We start from the raw sequence: 19472 nt of genomic DNA, 5'->3' as shown, positions 1-19472 counted from the left end.
ACAAGGCAATTGGCACTCAGAGATAGGAAACAGCTAGCAAGGACATGGAGAGTCAGGGAATGGCAGAGGTGGGGCTCGATCTCATGTCTGCCCACTCCCGAACTTGGGTTTTTAACGAGAGAGCCCTTCCGAGGTGGGCTCCACAGGGATATCTGTGGCTTGGCTCGGTCAGGAAGGGTTTATAGAAGGCAAGCACATTGGACCAAGCCCTGACATTTGTGTAGGATTAGGACAGGAGGAAAGAGAGGGCTACGAGGTTCTGGTTAGCACTACCACTAACATTAGGGCATCACTGGATGCCCTCTGTGTACGGAGTACTTCCTATGCGCCTAGGCTCTGCGCTCGAGGCTTCCGAGGCATTCCTCTTCCATCTTTATTTTCATTTTACAACTATTATCCTCATTTCCCAGATAAGAAACTGGGTCCAGAGAAGAAGTCATTTGCCCAGAGGCACACAGCTAAGTAGCAGACCGAGCTTTGAAGCAGATCTGCCCGATCCAGAGCTCTCGCTGCTCTGTGCCGTGCGGCCTGCTTGTTTTCATGCTAACGTGCGGCCAACTGGGGCTTCTGTCTGCTCTAAGTTTGTTCAAAGTGGGAGTGGCAATCTAAGCAAAGTCATACTAATTTTTTTTTTTTTCTGGTAGCAAATACGTTCTTTAATGGGATGGATATATAAAGGACCTTTCAATCAGAACGGAACGGGCTTCAAAAGCCTAGCTCCACTTCCGTGCAAAGGTGAGGATGCCAAGTGAAGAAAAGCCACGGCAAAGTCACCCGGCACTCCTAACGCGAGTCTCTGCCCAGCTACCGCGCTCGGAGCTGATGCGCCCGCAGCCATGCAGACAGCTGGATTTAATCACTGTTCCATCTCTGATCACCCGGACGCATTCCCTGGGGCCCGCTGCTGGGGAGGCCGCATTTGCCGTTGGCTTGCGCAACCCTTCTTTGGAGCCTCAGCCTTGAAGAAAGAGCCTACACTGGACTCAGCCCGCTCAACTGAGAAAGGTCCTCGAACCCACGGGGAAGAAAGTCACACCAGTTAATCCTGAAGGTTATGGGTCCTAAATTAATAGAAATCTGCTCTACCAGGGAAACCGCTAATTGGAGCTGAAGCTGAATGCAACTGACCTGGAAAATCCTCTCTCCCCCATGACCCACTTAGATCCCTCAGCTGTCCGGGCAGGACAGAGTGGGGAGGGGGAAGGTCTTGAGCACATATTAATTAAGCACCTACTATGCGCCGATACCACACAAGGAGCTTTCTGTTACCTGATTTAATGCTCTCAAAAACCTCTGTTCCATGAGTAGTAGTATTCCATTCTTAGAGATAAAGAAACAGAAGCCCAGAGGTGCAAAATAGGACCACACACCAAGGAAGCAGAAATGTCGAGATGTGCAGAGGGTCTCGATCTCCCAAACCCCCACTTAAAAAATTCCTATTGTAGGGAGCGCCTGGGTGGCTCAATGGGTTAAAGCCTCTGCCTTCGGCTCGGGTCATGATCCCAGGGTCCTGTGATCAAGCCCCACGTCGGGCTCTCTGCTCAGCGGGGAGCCTGCTTCCCCCTCCCTCTCTGCCTGCCTCTCTGCCTACTTGTGATCTCTCTCCCTCTCTCTGTCAAATAAATAAATAAAATCTTTAAAAAAATAAAAATAAAAAATAAAAAATTCCTATTGCTGTGTATGCATACTTAAAGGCCAAGAGAGGCCTGGCAGGTAACATAGTAGTACACAGTATTAGTAATAACAATCACAATGGCCCATGCTCTGTTGTAAGAACCGGCTCTGTTGTAAGGGGTTCACTTGCATTGACTCATTCAATCCATACTATCACTAGCCTCGGTCCACAGACAAGGTTGAGGGACTTACCTACAACTATAGGGCTAATAATGCCAGGATCAGGATTTGAGCCCAGATGGAACCAGGCCAGATGGAGAGTTCTGCAAACTGGAGAGGGCATGCCCTATCTAAAGGGTACATAGGCTTCCCACCCAGCTGGCTGATGCTTTCTTTGTAGGAATGACAGACCAGCACGGTGAGATCAGATTTTTTAAGAGAAACTGGAAAGTTAATGTTTATGGGAAATGCCCTGCTCTTGAAACGCTGGCCATTATTAAACAAACTAAAAGCTCAGTGTATGACCTCCACCCACTCTTCCTCCCCCACGAGACTATGTCTAGGGGGGGTTCTGCACTGACCTTACACTGGGCTAGTGATTCACCAGGAGTGAGGATCCAGGTGGTGTTGATGAGGTGCTCTAGATGGAGACGTTGGCCCAGCTTTTACAAACTGCTTGAATAGTCCAGCTTTTCTGCACCTAGCCTAGCTCACGGGGCATCTGACTCGGGCCAGGAAGAGTAAGGCTGGATTGGACAGTGGGAAACCTACAAATACCTCGAGGATCTAGGATCAGCAGCCCTGGTTTCTTCAGATGCACAGGTGGGAACTCACTGGAAAGGCATGGCCACGCCCTAACCTTGAGAATGCGCCTGTGCCCCTCAACTGGGGGCGGGGGGGCGGGGAGACTGAATACTTCATAAAGGCAGCCTCCGAGGGCCATATTCTCTGTGGCTCTCCTAGCACTGCCTGCTCACCTGCATCAGAGCTGAAATGCTACCACATCTGGATAACCGGTTTAAAGGGAGTGGTTTTTAAGCCACCCAGGGACTTCTGCAAAATACTGATGTCCAGACCATCTCCAGGGTGAGCCTGAGGTTTTGTACGATCTGAAGAAGTACTTCAGGTCATGGTGATGGCACGAAAGGTGAGGACAGCTGATCTCCGGGGACTCTGCCAGGTCACTGTGAGCACTTCGTGGCCCAGGGGCAGGTGCATAACAAAGCAATCCTCACTGGCAAACACAGGCTCTGCCTTGTCTGCAACCACTGCCATGTACAAAATGCATGTGATTTTCAGCCATTTGTTGGTGGGGGGAGACTAGGGGTTCTGAAGGCACTACCCTTGGGTCAGCTTATCCAGAGAATCCCTTATACTCAATCTTTTGTGATATTCTCATAGGACAGAAGTTACACGCTGTTCATATTAGCCACGCACATAAGCCGCAGAGAAGGGCAAGTTTGTCAGATGGGCACTGCCGACCTCTCGCACCCTTTCCTATGGGTTCCAGCTCTTTGGCAAGGTCTCTGCGTTTCCTCTCTCAGTCATCCAATACGCATGCCCCTGTGCGGGCTAGCGCCTGGAGCCCAGCCAGCGGCAAGATACAGCTGCCGGCAGACCTCTCCAGTGCTTGTGCGCAGACTGGAAAAAAGCTGTTTTTGCTCCAGGAGGTAGCAGGTGCACGCCAGGCTCACAGGCAGGCAAGTGGGGGGAGGGGCAGAGTTCAGTCTCCATCTCCCCACCCCCGCCCTCCCCCAGGTGAGGTGTCCTCGGGCAGGGCACAGCCTGCCTTCTCCGCATGCGGTGGTCCTGGCCGCAAGCTTTCAGGGGCTCCCTCACCCCTTTGCAGATGGCCACAGCTTCCTTGGACATGGACTTGGGGTAAGCCACGTTGTGTTCCATGATGGACTGGAAGAGCTCATCCTCATCCTCGCCTTCGAAGGGCGCCTGCGGGACAGAGGACAGTGACGGAGGACAAGGATCCTGCCTAAAACCCGCCCCATTTGCCCCGAACCACCGGGCCCTTTTCCCTGCGAAAAGGTTCTGCTTTCACTCAGAAGCTTCCAGGGAAACAATTAGGAAAAACGTTCTAAAGACTTGGGTAACCCCAAGGCCGTGGAAGTCACAGGGCTTCCAACCTAGACGCCGGTATCAAGCGGACACCCTTCTTCTAGAGAAACCACGCAGATGGGGGGAGGGGAGGACTTTTCCTGCAAATCCCTTAAAATTCAATTACCTGCCCAGCCAACATTTCATACAGCAGGACTCCGAAGGCCCACCAATCCACAGACTTCCCGTAGGGCTGGTAGGCAATGATCTGGAAAACAGAAGCCATTCCATCAGGGAGGCGGGCAGGTTCTCGCCAAGGCTGGAGCCCGAACGCACCCTCCTAAGGGGGCGCCTGGGTGCCTCAGTGGGTTAAAGCCTCTGCCTTCGGCTCGGGTCATGATCCCAGGGTCCTGGGATCGAGCCCCACATCGGGCTCTCTGCTCAGTGGGGAGCCTGCTTCCCTTCCCCTCTCTCTGCCTGCTTCTCTGCCTGCTTGTGATCTCTGTCATGTAAATAAATAAAATCTTAAAAAAAAAAAAAAGAAAAAGAGTGACTAAGGAGCCCAGTGTCCACTTACCCACCTTGGGAAGATGGATCACCTTTACCGGGGGGCCTGCAGGTGCGGGGAAAACATCTGTGGACGCCACACCGCCTTTCCAAAGCACTTAGCACGGTGTGTTCTTGTTAATTTCCATACGGTGAGTGTGGCATCCTTAAGAAGAAAAACCGTCTTTGTTTCTTGGGACAAAAGTAATAACGTTTACATGACCACAGGAATGCGCTTCACACTACTGAACTGTATACTTCGGGAAGGTTATGACGGTAAATCTTATTTTTTTTTTTAAAAGATTTTATTTATTTGTCAGAGAGAGAGAGAGTACAGGCAGGCAGAGTGGCAGGCAGAGGCAGAGGGGGAAGCAGGTTCCCTGCGGAGCAAGGAGCCCGATGTGGGACTCGATCCCAGGACGCCGGGATCATGACCTGAGCCGAAGGCAGCGGCTTAACCGACTGAGTCACCCAGGCATCCCGGCAAATCTTATTTTTATTCTTTTTACCACAATTAAAGACTCTTAAGTTAAAAAGTTGTAATAGTACTCGTACTGTTTCACTATGTATTTGAAAATACCAATAAGCAAGGAATAAATAAATAAATAAATAAATAAATAGACAAGCTAAGAGAACACAACTAAAATTACCCATAATCACTCATCAAGAGAAAAATGATGATAGCTCTTTCGGTCTATTTCCTCTTAGAGTCTTTTTTATTAATATATAGTAAAGTGCGCACAGGCATGTGTTTTACATGAACACAAACACGTTAGTATGTGGAATTTTAATGAAGTAACCCATTCTGGCCTCTGCCCGGCATTCCATCGGGTGGATATACCAAAATCTACTTTGCCAGTTCCCAACTGATCAGGTTTCTTCTGATGCTCCGGTACAGAATCTTCTAACTGGGTATATGGACATTTGTCCAATTATTTCCTTCGGAAAAATTCCTCAAAATAACATTAGTGGATCAAATGGTAGTTTTTAAACATTTTTAAATTTAAAAAAAATTTTTTTTAATTTAAGAACTTTTTAAAAATCTGTCGTCTTTAGAAGTTATTTGTATTTTTCACCAGGATAGAAGTTCTTCGCTTCAAGCCCCATCACGTCTTTCACTCAACCCCCGCATCTGTTTGTGCTCTATACTTAAGAGCCTGTTTCTTGCTTTGTCACCCCTTTTTCCGCCTTTGCTCCTTTGTTTTGTTCCTTCAGTTCCACATACGTGTGAGATCGTATGATAATTGTCTTTCTCTGACTTATTTCGCTTAGCGTTATCCTCTCTAGCTCCATCCATGTCATTGCAAAGGGCAAGATTTCATTCTTTTTCTGGCTGAATCACATCCCAGAGAGAGAGAGAGAGAGAGTGAGCGCGCGCACAAAAGCTCACGTCTTGTTGATTTATTCATCTACTGATGGACACTTGGGCTATGTCCTTTGTCTGCCTATTTTTACTTTTTAAAAAATATTTTATTTATTTATTTGACAGAGAGACACACAATGAGAGAGGGAACACAGGCAGGGGGAGTGGGAGAGCAAGAAGCACGCTTCCTCCAGGGCAGGGAGCCCGATGCGGGGACTCGATCCCAGGAGCCTGGGATCATGACCTGAGCCGAAGGCAGATGCTTAACGACAGAGCCACCCAGGCGCCCCTGTCTGGCTATTTTAAATAATGTTGCAATAAACATAGAAGTACATGTATCCCTTTGAATTAGTGTTTTGGTATCTTTGGGGTAAATATCCATTAGTGCAATGACTGCACCATAGGTAGTTCTATTTTTAAGTTTTTGGTGACCGTCCATACTGCTTACCCCAGTGGCTGCACCCATCTGCACGCCCACCAACAGGGGAAGAGGGTTCCCCTTTCTCCACATCCTCGCCAGCACCTGTTGCTTCTTGTGTCATTGATTTTAGCCGTTCTGACAGGTGTGAGGTGGCATCTCATCATGGTTTTGAGTTGTATTTCTCTGATGCTGAGCGATGCTGAGCGATGCTGAGTACCTTTTCATGGGTCTGTTAGCCATCTGGATGTCTTCTTTGCAAAGAGGTCTGCTCACATCCTCCGCAATGGTGTATATGGTTTTAAGGTTTTCCATATTTATTACCAAATTGCCAGAGCACGGCGAAGTCTAGAATAGCCACGTGGCCATCCTTCTTTCAAGTCAACTGTGTCGAGGGGTTTGAGAGGTGATCTGTAGCAACGCTTCAGGGAAGAGACGAGAGGGTCAGACCACCTCGACTTTGAAACCTGACTGCTATTTTGACTTGTGTGACCCTGGGGCAGGTTATGTAACTTCTTGATGTCTCAGTTTCCTCCCTGACAAAAGGAATTGTATAATATCCATGTCATAGGGTTTTCTGAGGATGAAAGAGAAATGTGTGCTTCTCACACATTATGTCCTCAAAATGTTATCTGCAACTAAAAGGTTCTCTCATTCAGTGGTTGTTTTACTCAACGAATGCGTCCGAGCAAACTTGGCTATAAAACGAATGTCCGTTTGTTTACTCCGTCTGCCTCCACCCTAACGTCAGAAACACCCTCTGAGGAGAATTAAACCGTAAGAGACCGAAGGGACGCTTTCTGTGAGAACACTTATTGAAAGTGTTTCCACACCTTTAAAATACTTCCTGTCTTATTTGATCCTTATGACAACCTTACAAGATAATCCTTTTACAAAGGAAAATAGAGCCCAGGAGGTGAAAGAAATTGCCAGAAGGTGAGGTGGTTAGTTAACAGCAAAGCCAGGGGGAAAGCTGGACCCCTGCGTATTTCTTCCATCATGGGGCTGTCCGAGGGAGCGGCTTCCCCAGGAACAAAACTCCACGTGTCTAGTGCATCGAAACCCCCAGGAATTCTGGAAAATCACAGCTATGGGGTCCTCCCCACAGAGACGCGGATTCAGCTGATATTGGCTAATGCCTGGGCAGCCTACAGTTTAAAAGCACCCCTGGTGACAGTGAACCAGAGATTACTGAACTCATGGCAGATCAAGGAATTGTCTGATGCCCTAACTACTTAAAATAATGGTAATAAACTGAGGTAGGACCTGTTGGGGAAACACCACTGCCTTCTAATACGAACGTTCCCTGCTTTTTGAAAGTCTGCCTTCTACTACATAGCTTTTATGAAAGACTATATTAGGACCCGTTTGCGTTAACCAAAGGAAATCTGGAGAGGACTTTTCCTTTTTAGATAAAGGCAAAAAGTGAAAATAGAGTTCTGCGTTTGGTTTGCAGGGAGACCCTAAGGAGACCCCGAGAGTGGCACCACTAAGCTCCTTCCCAGGGAACAACACCCAGTATCGAGCAGCCATAGCTCCGAGTGGTGTCAGCATCTGTGTTTGATTTCAATTTATTTTATGCATCCGCTAGCCAGATGTGTCCTCGGGTATCAGAAAAGCCCAAGAGGTTATTTCTTGGGTCTGAGAACACTAAATATATATATTTTTTTTTCCTGTATAAAACTGCTTCTTCAGGGGCGCCTGGGTGGCTCAGCTGGTTAAGCCTCTGCCTTCGGCTCAGGTCATGATCCCGGGTCCTGGGGTCGAGCCTCATGTCGGGCTCTCTGCTTGGCGGGGAGCCTGCTTCCCTTCCTCTCTCTGCCTGTCTCTCTGCCTACTTGTGATCTCTCTCTATCTGTCTGTCAAACAAATAAGATCCTAGAAAACAAAACAAAAACAAAACTGCTTCTTCGCTTCATACCGTTTTGGCTTACAAAAGTTTTCGCAGGAATGCTCTATGGTCGATAGTAGGGGAAATCTATAAAGGATTTTTTTTTTAAAAAATCACTTTTAATTAGTCAAGTAATACACAAATATGTTTACCTTGTGAAAAATGCACACAACAAACAGATTGGGCTAAATTTCTCTTTACCATGATCTTACCCTCAGAAATAACCACTGTTATCAAATCAGTCTGGAATCTTCCAAATTTTCTATGCTTTTACATGTATTTCTCCACACTTACAGGAAACATATAGCAGTGTTCTATGCATTGTCATTGTTTCCATATATGGTATCCTATTGTATTGAATAGTTTGTACCTTGAATCCCCCCCCCCCACACACCCAGGTTTATGGAGAAAAAGTCAACACACATCACTGTACAAGTTTAAGGAATATAGCAAGATGGTATGATTTACATATATTGTGAAAATGATTAAAATCAGTTCAACTAACATCCACTTTCTCACATAGATACAATAAAAAGAAAAAAAAGAAAAAAGTTTTCTCCCTTGTGATGAGAACTCAGTATTTATTCTCTTAACATTCTTATATATCACAGAGCAGTGTTCGCTATAGGCATCATGTTGGACATTATATCCTTACCCCTATTTCTCTTACAACTAGAAGTTTGTACGTCTTGACCCCCCTCCCACAACCCCCTCCTCATCTTCCACCTAGGGAACCACAAGTCTGATCTCTTTCTCTCTGAGTTGGGTTTTCTATTTTCTTTTTTCAGGATTCTACATGTAAATGAGATCATACAGTATTTATCTTTCTCTGACTTAGCATAATGCCTTCAAGGTCCATCTGTTTTCTATGGCTGAATTATAGTCCATTGTGTATATACACCACAACTTCTTTATCCATTCATCCATTCATGGGCACTTAGGTTGTTTCCATGTCTTATAAATAATGCTACAATAAACACGGGAGCGCTGACACCTTTTTGAATTAGTATGTGTGGTTTTTTCCCCCCTTTGGGTATCGTCCCAAAAGTGGAATCACTGGGTCATAGGGTAGCTCTACTTTGAATTTTTTTTATTTTTATTTTTTGAAGATCCTCCACACTGTTTCCCAGAGTGGCTGCACCAATTAACAGTCCCACCAACAATCACAAGTTTGTCTCTTTCCCACGCCCTCGCCAGTATGCCTTATCTTTAGTCTTTTTGACAATGGCCATCCTAACAGGTGTCAGGGGATCATCTCATTGTGGTTTTCATTTGCATTTCCCTAATGATGAGTGATGCTGAGCATCTCTTCCTGTCCCTGTTGGGCTTTTGTATTTATTTATTTATTTATAATTTTTTTTTTTTTTAAGAGAAATGTCTATTTGGGTCCTTTGTTCATTTTTTAACTGGGGTATTTGTTCTGTTTTGTTTGCTGTTGAGTTGTAGGAGTTCTTTACATAGTTTGGATATCAACGCCTTCCAGATACATGGTTTACAAGTGCTGTTTCCCATTCCATAGGTTCTTCTCTGACTTTGTTGGTGATTTCCTTTGGTGTGCAGAAGGTTTTTACTTTGATGTGGTCATACTTGTTTTGATTTTGTTGCTTATGCTTCAGGTGTTATATCCTAAATATCATGACCAAGACCCACATTGAGGAGTTTGCTCTTTGTTTTCTTCTAGGAGTTTCACGGTTTCAGGTCTTACATTTAGGTCATTAGTCCCGCTTTGAGTTAATTGTTGAGTGGTGTAGGATACGTCTGGTCTCATTCTTTTGCATATGAATACCCAAATATCTCAGCACTGTTTATTAAAGAGACTGTCTTCTCCACTGAGTATTCTTGGCTTCCTTGTCAAACATTAGTTGACCACATATGCTTAGGTTTTTTTTTTTTTTTTAATATTTTATTTATTTATTTGACAGACAGAGATCACAAATAGGCAGAGAGGCAGGCAGAAAGAGGGCAGGGGGAAGCAGACTTCTCGCTGAGCAGAGAGCCCGACGCAGGGCTTGATCCCAGGACCCCAGGACTCCGACCTGAGCTGAAAGCAGAGGCTTTAACCCACTGAGCCGCCCGGGTGCCCCCAGGGTTCTTGATTCTGTTCCGTCCATCTACTTAACCTGTTTTTAGGCCAGTACCATATTGTTTAATGACTATAACTTTATAGTATAGCTTCAAATCAATAGTATAATGCCTCCTGCTTTGTTCTTTTTCTTTTTTTTATCATTTTTTCTTTCCTTTTCTTTTCAGAGAGCAAGATAGAATGCACATGAGTGGGGAAGAAGGTGGGGCAGAGGGAGAGGGAGAGAGAGAACCTTAAGCAGGCTTCTGAGGAGCCTGACATGGGGCTCGATCTCACAACCCTAAGATCATGACCTGAGCCAAAATCAAGAGTCTGACACTTAACTGACTGAGCCACTCAGGCACCCCTTTCTTTCTCAAATCTTTGGCTATTCAGTGTCTTTTGTGATTCCACATAAATATAGACAGTGTTTTTTTGTTTTGTTTTGTTTTGTTTTGTTTTACCTCATTTTTACCTGTCAAAAATGCAGTTGAAATCCTGGTAGAGATTGTACTGAATCTATTGATGGTTTTTGGTAGTATGACATTTTAACAAAATTAATTCTTCTAATTCATGAACATGGGATGTCTTTCCATTTATTTGTATCTTCTTCAATTTCTTCTGGCAATGTCTTATAGTTTGCAGAGTAGAAGTATTTCATCTCCTTAGTTAAATTTATTCCTAAGTATTTTATTGATTTTGAGATATTGTAAACAGGATCCATTTCTTTATTTCATTTTCGGAAAATCTGTTGTCAGTTTATAAAAATGCTCCTGATAGTTGCATACTAATATTGTATCTTGTAACTTTACTGAATTCATTGATTAGATCTAACACTTTTGGTTGAGTCTTTAGGATCTTCTACATATAGAATCATGTCATGTGCAAACAGAGACCATTTTTACTTCTTCCTTTCCAATTCTGATACTTTTATTCTTTTTCTGGCCTGGTTGCTCTGGCTAGGGCTTCTGGTTCTATGTCGCATGGGAGTTGTGAGAATGGACACCATTGTCTTATCCCTATTTTTTTATGCATCTATAAAAATGACGTGATTCTTTTCTTTTATTCTATTAGTGATGTGTTACAGTGACTGATTTGCGGATGTTGAACCAACCTTGCATCCCAGGACTAAATCCCACTTGATCATGGTGAATGATCCTTTTAATGTGCTCCTGAATTCAGTCTATTAATTTTGTAGCTATATCCATCAGGGATATTGGTCTGTGGTTTCTTTTCTAGTAGTGTACCCTTCTGCTTTCGGTATTAGAATAATGCTAGCCTTGTAAAAATAGTTTGGGAATCTTCTCTCCTTTGATTTTTCAGAAAAAAAATTGGTGTTAATTTTTCTTTGAATAGTTGGTAAAATTCCCCAGTGAAGCCATCTAGTCCTGGACTTTTCTTCATTGGGAGATTTTTTTTTTTCCCTTATTCTATCTCCTTACCAGTAATTGGTCTATTCAGATTTTCTATTTCTTCCTGATTCAGTCTTATTAAGTTGCACGTTTCTAAAAATGTTTTCATTTCTTCAAGGTTGTCTAGCTTGTTGGCATATAGTTGTTCACTTACCTTGACTTTTTTCTCTTAACAATATGTTTCAAAGATCTTTCCATATCTCAAACTCAGTCTTTTTTGAATTAAATTGATGTCGTATTTCATACTATAAATAATTCAGTCTATTATCTATTCCTTGATTAACAGACATCGTTCCAGTTAGTACATAAGAGCTCCACGGTACTTCTTAATATGAACATACCATATTTTAGCTGACCCTTTTCTTATTGGTCGTCACCGAGGCTGTTTCCTACTTTTTGTTATTTAAAAACAGCACTGTAATGAAGAATGGATTTTGAACACATATCATTTCAGCCGTGCACGTGCGTGCGTGCGTGCGTGCGTGTGTGTGTGTGTGTGGTGTGTTACAAGCTAAGTTCCCAGAAGAACTGCTTTGGTAAAAGAGGATGCAGGTTCTAAATTTTGTGGCCAATTATTTAGTTACATGGTGGCCTCCCATCATCATTGTTCCAAATAAGTGACTGACAGTCAAGAAAAGAATTCTAGAATACCCATTTTCCAAAACTCTGTGCCACATCCTCAGTTCCTTTCCTTAAAAATCTAGTAACAGATTGCAAAATGCCACTTCTCTAAGCACCAATTCAGAGAAAAGGGAAGGCTATCATTTGGCACAAATTCGGTACCATGACATGTTGGGGAAATCCATTCTGCAACTGACCGTTTCCTTTGGGAAGGGAGGGGGAGGCGCCAGAATTAAATCTTTTCCCTTTCATTTATATCTTACTCACAGAAAGAAAAATTCTAAGTCTTTCAGGGTTTAGTATCAGTGCATAGATCCTGTGTCGTATGTCAGCTCAGGAAAGCCCTCTCTCTCTTTCCCTCCTCTTAACGAACATTTCAATGTCATAATGAGGCAGTATCATCTGGCCATGAGCCGTAGCAGCTTGAAGAATTTTCCTGATGTGTGGTGGATGGTTCATTTTGAGTTTTATTTAAATTTTCCCCCAAACCTTGATGTATTTTGGGCCTGAGCTTCTGGATGCGTGCAAAGTTAATTTGCATGTGTGATCTCCAAGGAACGATTTAGAGTATAGGAAAAGGACTAGCCGGAGGTTTGCTTGCCAGGTACCCTCCTGGCTCTTTCCCAGCCCTGATATGGTCATTGGGGGTACAGGGGAGACATCAACGCAACAGAGGCACGTGTTAGGGGTCCCGTCAGCTCTTACCTCAGGGGCAATGTAGTCTGGAGTTCCACAGAATGTCTTGGTGGTCACCCCATCCCAGATGTTTTCCTTACACATGCCAAAATCAGCAATCTTGATGTGGCCCTCTGAATCCAGCATCACATTGTCAAGTTTGAGGTCACTGCAGCAGACATAAAAATTTAAGGATTTAACAAATGCTATTTATTTCAAGTCAACCAACAGCCAGCTACTCAGGATGTGCAAAACGGTGCTAGGTGTTGGGGAAGCATAGGGGTGAGTATGAGCTGGCCCTTGGCCTCTGATAGTTTATTATCTAGCCGATAAAGAGGGGTCCACAAACTTGTCTGTTTCTCTTTTTCTACAGACCCAACTGTGCCAAGCGTCTCACGAGGACACAATGAGACAGCAGCGCTGAGAGGAGAGAGCCACAGGAAGCTCAGTAAAGAGCAGAACATCTACAGAGGCCTCTTGTAGCCAGGAGCATTTCAAGAGTCAGTGCTTGTACTTTAAGGACACCTTATATTCCATAGTAAGATACATTTTTCACAAAATTATTTTTTGAAAATATCTCTGAAGATCAAGGAGGAAAAAAAAAAACAACTGATGGAAAGTAGTTTATTTAGTTTCAAGTGCTCCAGGCTCTCCTAGGCTGATTCCTAGGACATGACCCCAAGAGAGTTCCCATGGATTCTCACTCAAAAAAAAAAAAAAAGGGTTGCATACCTACTATGTGACAGTCATTATGCTTGGAGCTGGGTATATAAAGGTGAACAAGGTAAATGAACATTTTGCTCTTATTCAGATTAAATTCCAGTATAGGGAAAAAGATAATTAACAGGTGTCCAAATCTATAATTATTACATAATTATTAATTATAATTATTATATATTATCTAATTATTACATGATTATTGATTTTATGACTACGATCGATTTTGATGGGCAGTGTGAAGAAAATGAAGAGGATGATGAATTAGTAATTGGGGAAGGTTTCTGTAAACAGGATGCCAGAAAGGTATCATCTCCATGGAGGTAACATTTGAACTTTAACCTAAAGGACATCTGCTACAATCACATTCTTCCATTTTATCTGTGCTGATGAGGAGAGCTTGATTATTTTTAGTAATGCCTGCACATTCCCAGCATACTGGATTACTTCAATATCAACACACTTTCCTCCTCCCTAAACATCTACTCCAATGTCAACACTTGGTGTTTCAGTATCAAAGAGCAGTGGTGATCTATAGGCCCAGTCTTTCTCAATCTCAGTAAAGTCCAGTAGAGTCACCTCCTGAGAGGTAAGGGGGTCTACTATTTAATTCAGATCCCTATCTTAAATCACCTTCATTTGGTGGTGGACATCTGTGGTTCCTGCCTAATTTAGCATCTTGTGATGACAGCCTCCGCATATTCCTTTGAAGGACCATCCTTCCCTGATTCTCGAGCCATGTAATGTTGGTGGTAGTGATCCTAGCTTCTGGCTCCACGAGTGGTCATGGGGGCCTATCCTGGCCATTGGAAACACCACATTCTGCTGGTCACAGTGACTGTGCCAGGAATGGCCATGTGACCTAATATGAGTTAATAAAAGCCATTGAGAAATGGCTCTGGCACTATTGTTAGGAGAGATGAGCTCTTTTTACATCGGGGCTGCTCGGGTGGTAGAACCTAAGTCTGGAAGTGCCAGCGGTCACCAGATAAAGAAGAAAGCTAGTAGAGATAAAGCAGAACTTGGAGGGAAGGTGATAAAGTGAGCACTCATAACATTTGAGCCCCCAGATCCATCCTGGCATAAAGTCAGATCTGTCTGCTGGACTTTTGTTATGTCAGCTAAAAAATACCTCTTTTAACGAGTTAGTTTGAATTGAGTTGCTGTCGTCACCTTCGACTAAAAGAATACAATGCAAAAAAGACACTGGCATTTCCTATCTGCGTCTGTGAGGTCTGGTCATCCAAGGGGAGGCTCACTTGCACCCCACTTGCCAACAGCAACATACAGTGATCTTTGGTGCTGTCCATGGTACCACCCATATCCAGCCTTCATCCTTCTACAAGCCACAGTGGTGGAACAATGCTTAGTTCCACAGCCAGGAACAATGCTTAGTTGCGATGCAGAGCTGGGCCACTGAAGGTGTCACAGATGCCACCACTGGGTACAGCCATCCTGTTCCATGAACCCTAATGCTGGACTCTGGATATTGTTGCTCGATTCTCTGAATGCCAGCTCTGAGCTTACACTGGACTTGCTTATAGCAACTTGCTTCCCCTAAAACATGCCAGATCTATACATGTGATTTGATTAACAGAGACCCATGGTGCTCCCCTCAGTTTGACCACATGCCCCCAAACGGGCAGCTGGGAAAACTAGGAAAGTGGTGACAGCTTTATGTGTTCTAGAAAAGGAGCTTCAGGGGGTGCCTGGGTGGCTCAGTTGGTTTAGCATCTGAGTCATGATTCCAGGTCAGGTCATGGTCTCAAGGCCGTGAGATTGAGCCCCATGTCGGGCTCCGTGCTCAGCATGGAGTCTGCTTGAGATTCTCTCTTTCCCTCTCCCTCCGCTCCTCCCTCAACTTCCTCCCTCCCTCTCTCACACACTGTATAAATAATAAATAAAACCTGAAAAAAAAAGGGGGGGGGAAGGAGCTTCAGGTGCCAACGGCCAGCAGGTTATGCAGCTGGGGGACAACCCAGTCATAGTCATTGTCACATATGTTTTTTGATAGTCTCCTGCATTATTTTGTTCAATGGAATAATCCTGCCAAAAGGGGTTGGAACAATTGTTCTCGTTTCAGAAATCCATCAAGGGCAAAGCCATCACACATTCTAGGGTTGGTGCTCCGTAAATAAGACATGAAACTTGGAAGGATCTTTGTCTCCCTTGTACCCAACATCTCCAGCCACAGTCCTCAAAGAGGGCAAGTCTAACATAATTCTTCATCCTCTTAACTTAAGAATTCTCCAGTTAACTAGAGATCTAAATGAAAGAGGGAGAGATGTGCAGCATTTTTAAAGACCTTACCACATGAAGGGCATCTCAATGAAGTTAGGAAACCATGTATCTTCTGCCATGTAATTTTTTTTTTTTTTTACTGGTTTTCATTTGATTATCAATTTCACAAACTCTGTCTCAATCAAGGTTTTTGATTGTGAGCAATAAAAATCAACTCTAACCATGTCAACCTAGAAATGGATTGTTAAAAAAGGTCTTGGGAGTCCACAGAATTTCCTAGAAGGCTGGAGAATCAAGATTTAGAGGGGAGGCAGCCAGGAGCAATGCTTAGTTGCAATGCAGAACTGGGCCAGTGAAGGTGTCACAGATGCCACCACTGGGTACAGCCATCCTGTTCCATGAACCCTAATGCTGGACTCTGGATATTGTTGCTAAGAACTGCTTCTCCTCATGCCTCCAGAAACTAGAGGGATCTGATTTCTATGGCCACTCTCGATTCTATAGTCTCTGCCTTTCTTGGCCACTGCTTCTGGTTCATGGTGTTGTGTCAGTGTGACAAGTGTCAGAGCCTAGGTTGTGTGTCTGCCTTTGATGCAGGGAGGCTGTGAGAGTATCTGGCATTTTCCTTCTATATAGCAGGAGACGGACTTTGTTCCTACACATGAATGAAAGGGATTCAGATGCTGAATGCCTTAAAAGAGAGACTAGTGCCCCCTAAAAAGTATGAATAGTTGAGGAAGGACTGAAGAATATGTTAGTAGAGAGAGCTCTGAGGTAGGCAAAGTCTTAGCACCGAAATCTAGTCTTTTATTTTATGACTGGAATGGCGAAGGTCCTGGATCCCAGACCCCAATCCACGACCCGACTAGACAGGAAACCCAATGCTGAATTCCACCCCAGTTGTCAAAGAAATTCTATGTCCTCTCCCGGCCCCTCCCCTGGGACTGGCTTTTCTTCCACTTAACCTGCAGTCGCCCATTAATCTCCTCAGCAATCCTCAGCAGCCAGTTCTATTATAGCCAAGACCCATCCTGCCCAAGAGGGAGGTTCTAATGTCAGCCCATAAAGTGAAGATCAAGGAGAGTGAATGATTACCCAGGATGCCCGTCCTTCAGCTAAGCCCCTGCTGAAGTTACCGGCTTGAACGCGGGGTCATGTCATGCGGAAGATGATGTGTACCCTTCAACACTAGAGTGCTATTTGGCACAAGATGCCCCCACTTAGGGCAAAGACGAAACAGAATCAGAGGCTTCCCAAGTGCGTCTCTTGCACACACGGTGGTATGGGTTCATTGAGGCCAAGCATGGCCAGAATGAGCATGCAATTTACAGTGTAAAATTCTTTTTGTCTCTCTGTTTCTTCACTGACCTCGCCCACGTGGCAGGTGAAAGCAATCCTCTTCCTGACCTTCATTCCTCTGCTCTCAGGAGCAACACAGCCGAGTAGGGACTCTACCTCCCCAGGATGATTGTCCCTCCCCCACCACTAGATGCACATCACCACTTCAAGGGGTTTTAAAAAAGCCCCCGGACTCTGAAGGCTTCTGGCAAGATGCCCACCTGCCATGTTCCATTCCAGCAGTGCCCACGGCCCCCGCTCCACTATCTGCCTTGAGACTGCCAGGGCTCATCTTTTTACGCTTTTTGGCCCCGCGACCTTCGGCTGCAGCAAGACGTCGATCCCGTGCCCTCCACAGGGTGACAGGCGCCCCTGCCACCACCTGGCACATGCCGGCCCCCCCTCCCTTGCTCCGCTTTTCTCCCTAGTGCTTATTGCTACGTGACAGACTGTATCTCTGTGACCTCATCTCCGTCTCCCTCCACTCCAGCTGAAGTCTTACAAGGCAGGAGATTTTGCCGGTTTTCTTCCCTGCTGCACCCGAACCATCTAGAAGAGCGCCTCGCACATAGTAGGCTTTTAGTAAATGTCCGTCAGCTACATGAGTGGCATGGAATTTTATGGCTCTTCACGATCTCTTAGACAGACCTTCGCCCGTGCCAAGTGCCCTCTGGAAGCCCCAGGCCCCTGCCAGCCTCTCTTGCGTGACCAACCAGCCCGAGCCCGCACTGCCTCTGCCGTTTGCACCCGTGTGGTGAGAGGAGTCTCGCACAGCCCGGACCACTGACAAAGAGCTGCCTCAGGCTCGGTCGCCTGCCTCGCGTGAAATATAAAATGGTATGACTCAGACAGCTATGATCGTACACTTGCTCCTCCAAAAACGGGCAAATGCGAAGTCCTGAACTTAATCCTGTCTTTCAGGGCAAGCATTTTAGAGATTCATTTCTAAATTGTAGTTACGTAGCCAAAAAAAAAAAAAAAAATCATCTCATAATAATAGGAACCACCATATCCTGCCAGGCGAGATTCTCTGCTTGCTCCCCAGATTTGGGGTCCCCAGGCAAGAGAAGGAAGCGCTGGGCCCCCCCACCGGTGAGCCTGCCCTCTTTCAAGCAAAGGGTCACCCATCGGAGGCTCCAAACCATCACCGGTGGCGGGGTCCATAGTGATGTTCCAACATCATCTAGAGCTGCCCAAACTCTGCCAGGGCAGTGGGCGATGCGAACACATGCCCGAGTCAGGACTGGAGGATTCCTCCCCCACCAGGGATTCTAATTTTAAAAGCAGTTAAAGAAAGCGGCAGGGAAGGAAGGAGCCGAGGGAGAAGAGGGCTTGGAAGGGTTTGGTGCTCACTTACCGGTAAATGATGCCCTTGCTCTGCAAGAAGAACAGACCGATGGCAATCTCTGCCGCGTAAAATCTGAAATTAGGAGGAAAAAAAAAAAAAAGCAATGGAGAGATTCAAGGACACCGTATGCCTGGCAAAACCTCAGAATTCAATACAGAATTGAACGAGGCGTGGGGCAGCCACGTCGCACCGTGGACGGTCAGCCACACATCTTGTACCACGACGTGCGGGGGGCGGGGGTGTGTGGACGAGTGAACGAGTGAACAGGGTTGAGAGACCCACAAGGCTGCCTGCAGGGCGACCCCGGGTGGGCTGAGAGGTGGGGAGGAGGCTGTCGGGGAGGACAGACTGGCTGGAGAAGGAGTTTCAGTCCAAGGCAAGTTCAAGTATCCGAAGACTACCAGCTACTCTGCTGAAGGCTCACCGTCTACCTACCGTAACTGTAGATAATTCTCTGATTACATTCTACAACCATCCTGTGAGATAGGTCCTCCTAGTACCTCCCTCTTTCCTTAAAGGAGGAATTGAGGCTCAGTGAGAAAATAAATGACCTGGCCAAGTTATATTGCGAAGGAATGGCCCAACCTCTGCCTATGTAAGCCCTTAATAACGGTGCCCACAATAATTAAGTAATATTAATAATTAATGATGCCCCCAGTGTCTGCCTTTGTAAGCTCTTAATGGAGCCCCAGAAGGAAAGATATTTTGAGAGAAGGAGAAAGTCCCAGTGATAGCACAGGGTCAGTGGGGCTTTAGGGAACTCTGTTAAGTGTCCTGACAATTTGTTTTATGTGATGGTGGCATGAGGGTCTGTGGTCCACTAGGTTTTAGAAGTCAAAGAAGAGCCGAGCCCAGGGTCCTCTTAAAACCATGGCAAGACCTAGGTATGGCGCAAGGAGCTATCTAGAAGGCAAACCCTAGTGGAATACGGTGCTCTCCACCTCGGCCGGGGGGCGGGGAGAGGGCAGAGCTGAGCTGAACAGGAGTCGGCAAGCCTCTGGAGTGGCCAGATGGGCCCTAGGTGAGTCCTGAAGGACTTTCTAGAGGGACGATGAGCTCTTAGCCAACTGCTCAGGAGAGGCTGTCTCCACTGATCCCCTGACTTTCTGCTCCTGGTCACCACAGGGGAAGTACATGATGAGGTCTGTGTTCTCAAAAGAAAAGCCTGGCTGCCTTG

General features: G+C 45.4%; 1 protein-coding gene across 3 annotated transcripts in view; it reads right to left on the bottom strand.

Annotated features, from left to right (window-relative positions):
• The window catches only part of PRKCB (protein kinase C beta), a 322986-nt gene that overhangs the window by 26372 nt on the left and 277142 nt on the right, over positions 1–19472 (bottom strand). For 2 of the 3 annotated variants that reach the window (XM_059415140.1, XM_059415141.1), the window contains exons 12-15: positions 18305–18367; positions 12682–12820; positions 3851–3931; positions 3454–3561 (exon numbers count right to left, since the gene is read on the bottom strand). In XM_059415140.1, the coding sequence (XP_059271123.1) occupies positions 3454–3561; positions 3851–3931; positions 12682–12820; positions 18305–18367 (391 nt within the window). The remainder of the gene's footprint in view (positions 1–3453; positions 3562–3850; positions 3932–12681; positions 12821–18304; positions 18368–19472) is intronic. The other variant, XM_059415142.1, reaches the window with a different exon arrangement.

This window comes from Mustela nigripes, chromosome 11 (genome assembly GCF_022355385.1).
Source record: "Mustela nigripes isolate SB6536 chromosome 11, MUSNIG.SB6536, whole genome shotgun sequence".
Lineage (NCBI taxonomy): Eukaryota > Metazoa > Chordata > Mammalia > Carnivora > Mustelidae > Mustela > Mustela nigripes.
Note: the sequence above shows the minus strand (reverse complement) of the source record. Positions and strands in the feature narration are given on the sequence as shown.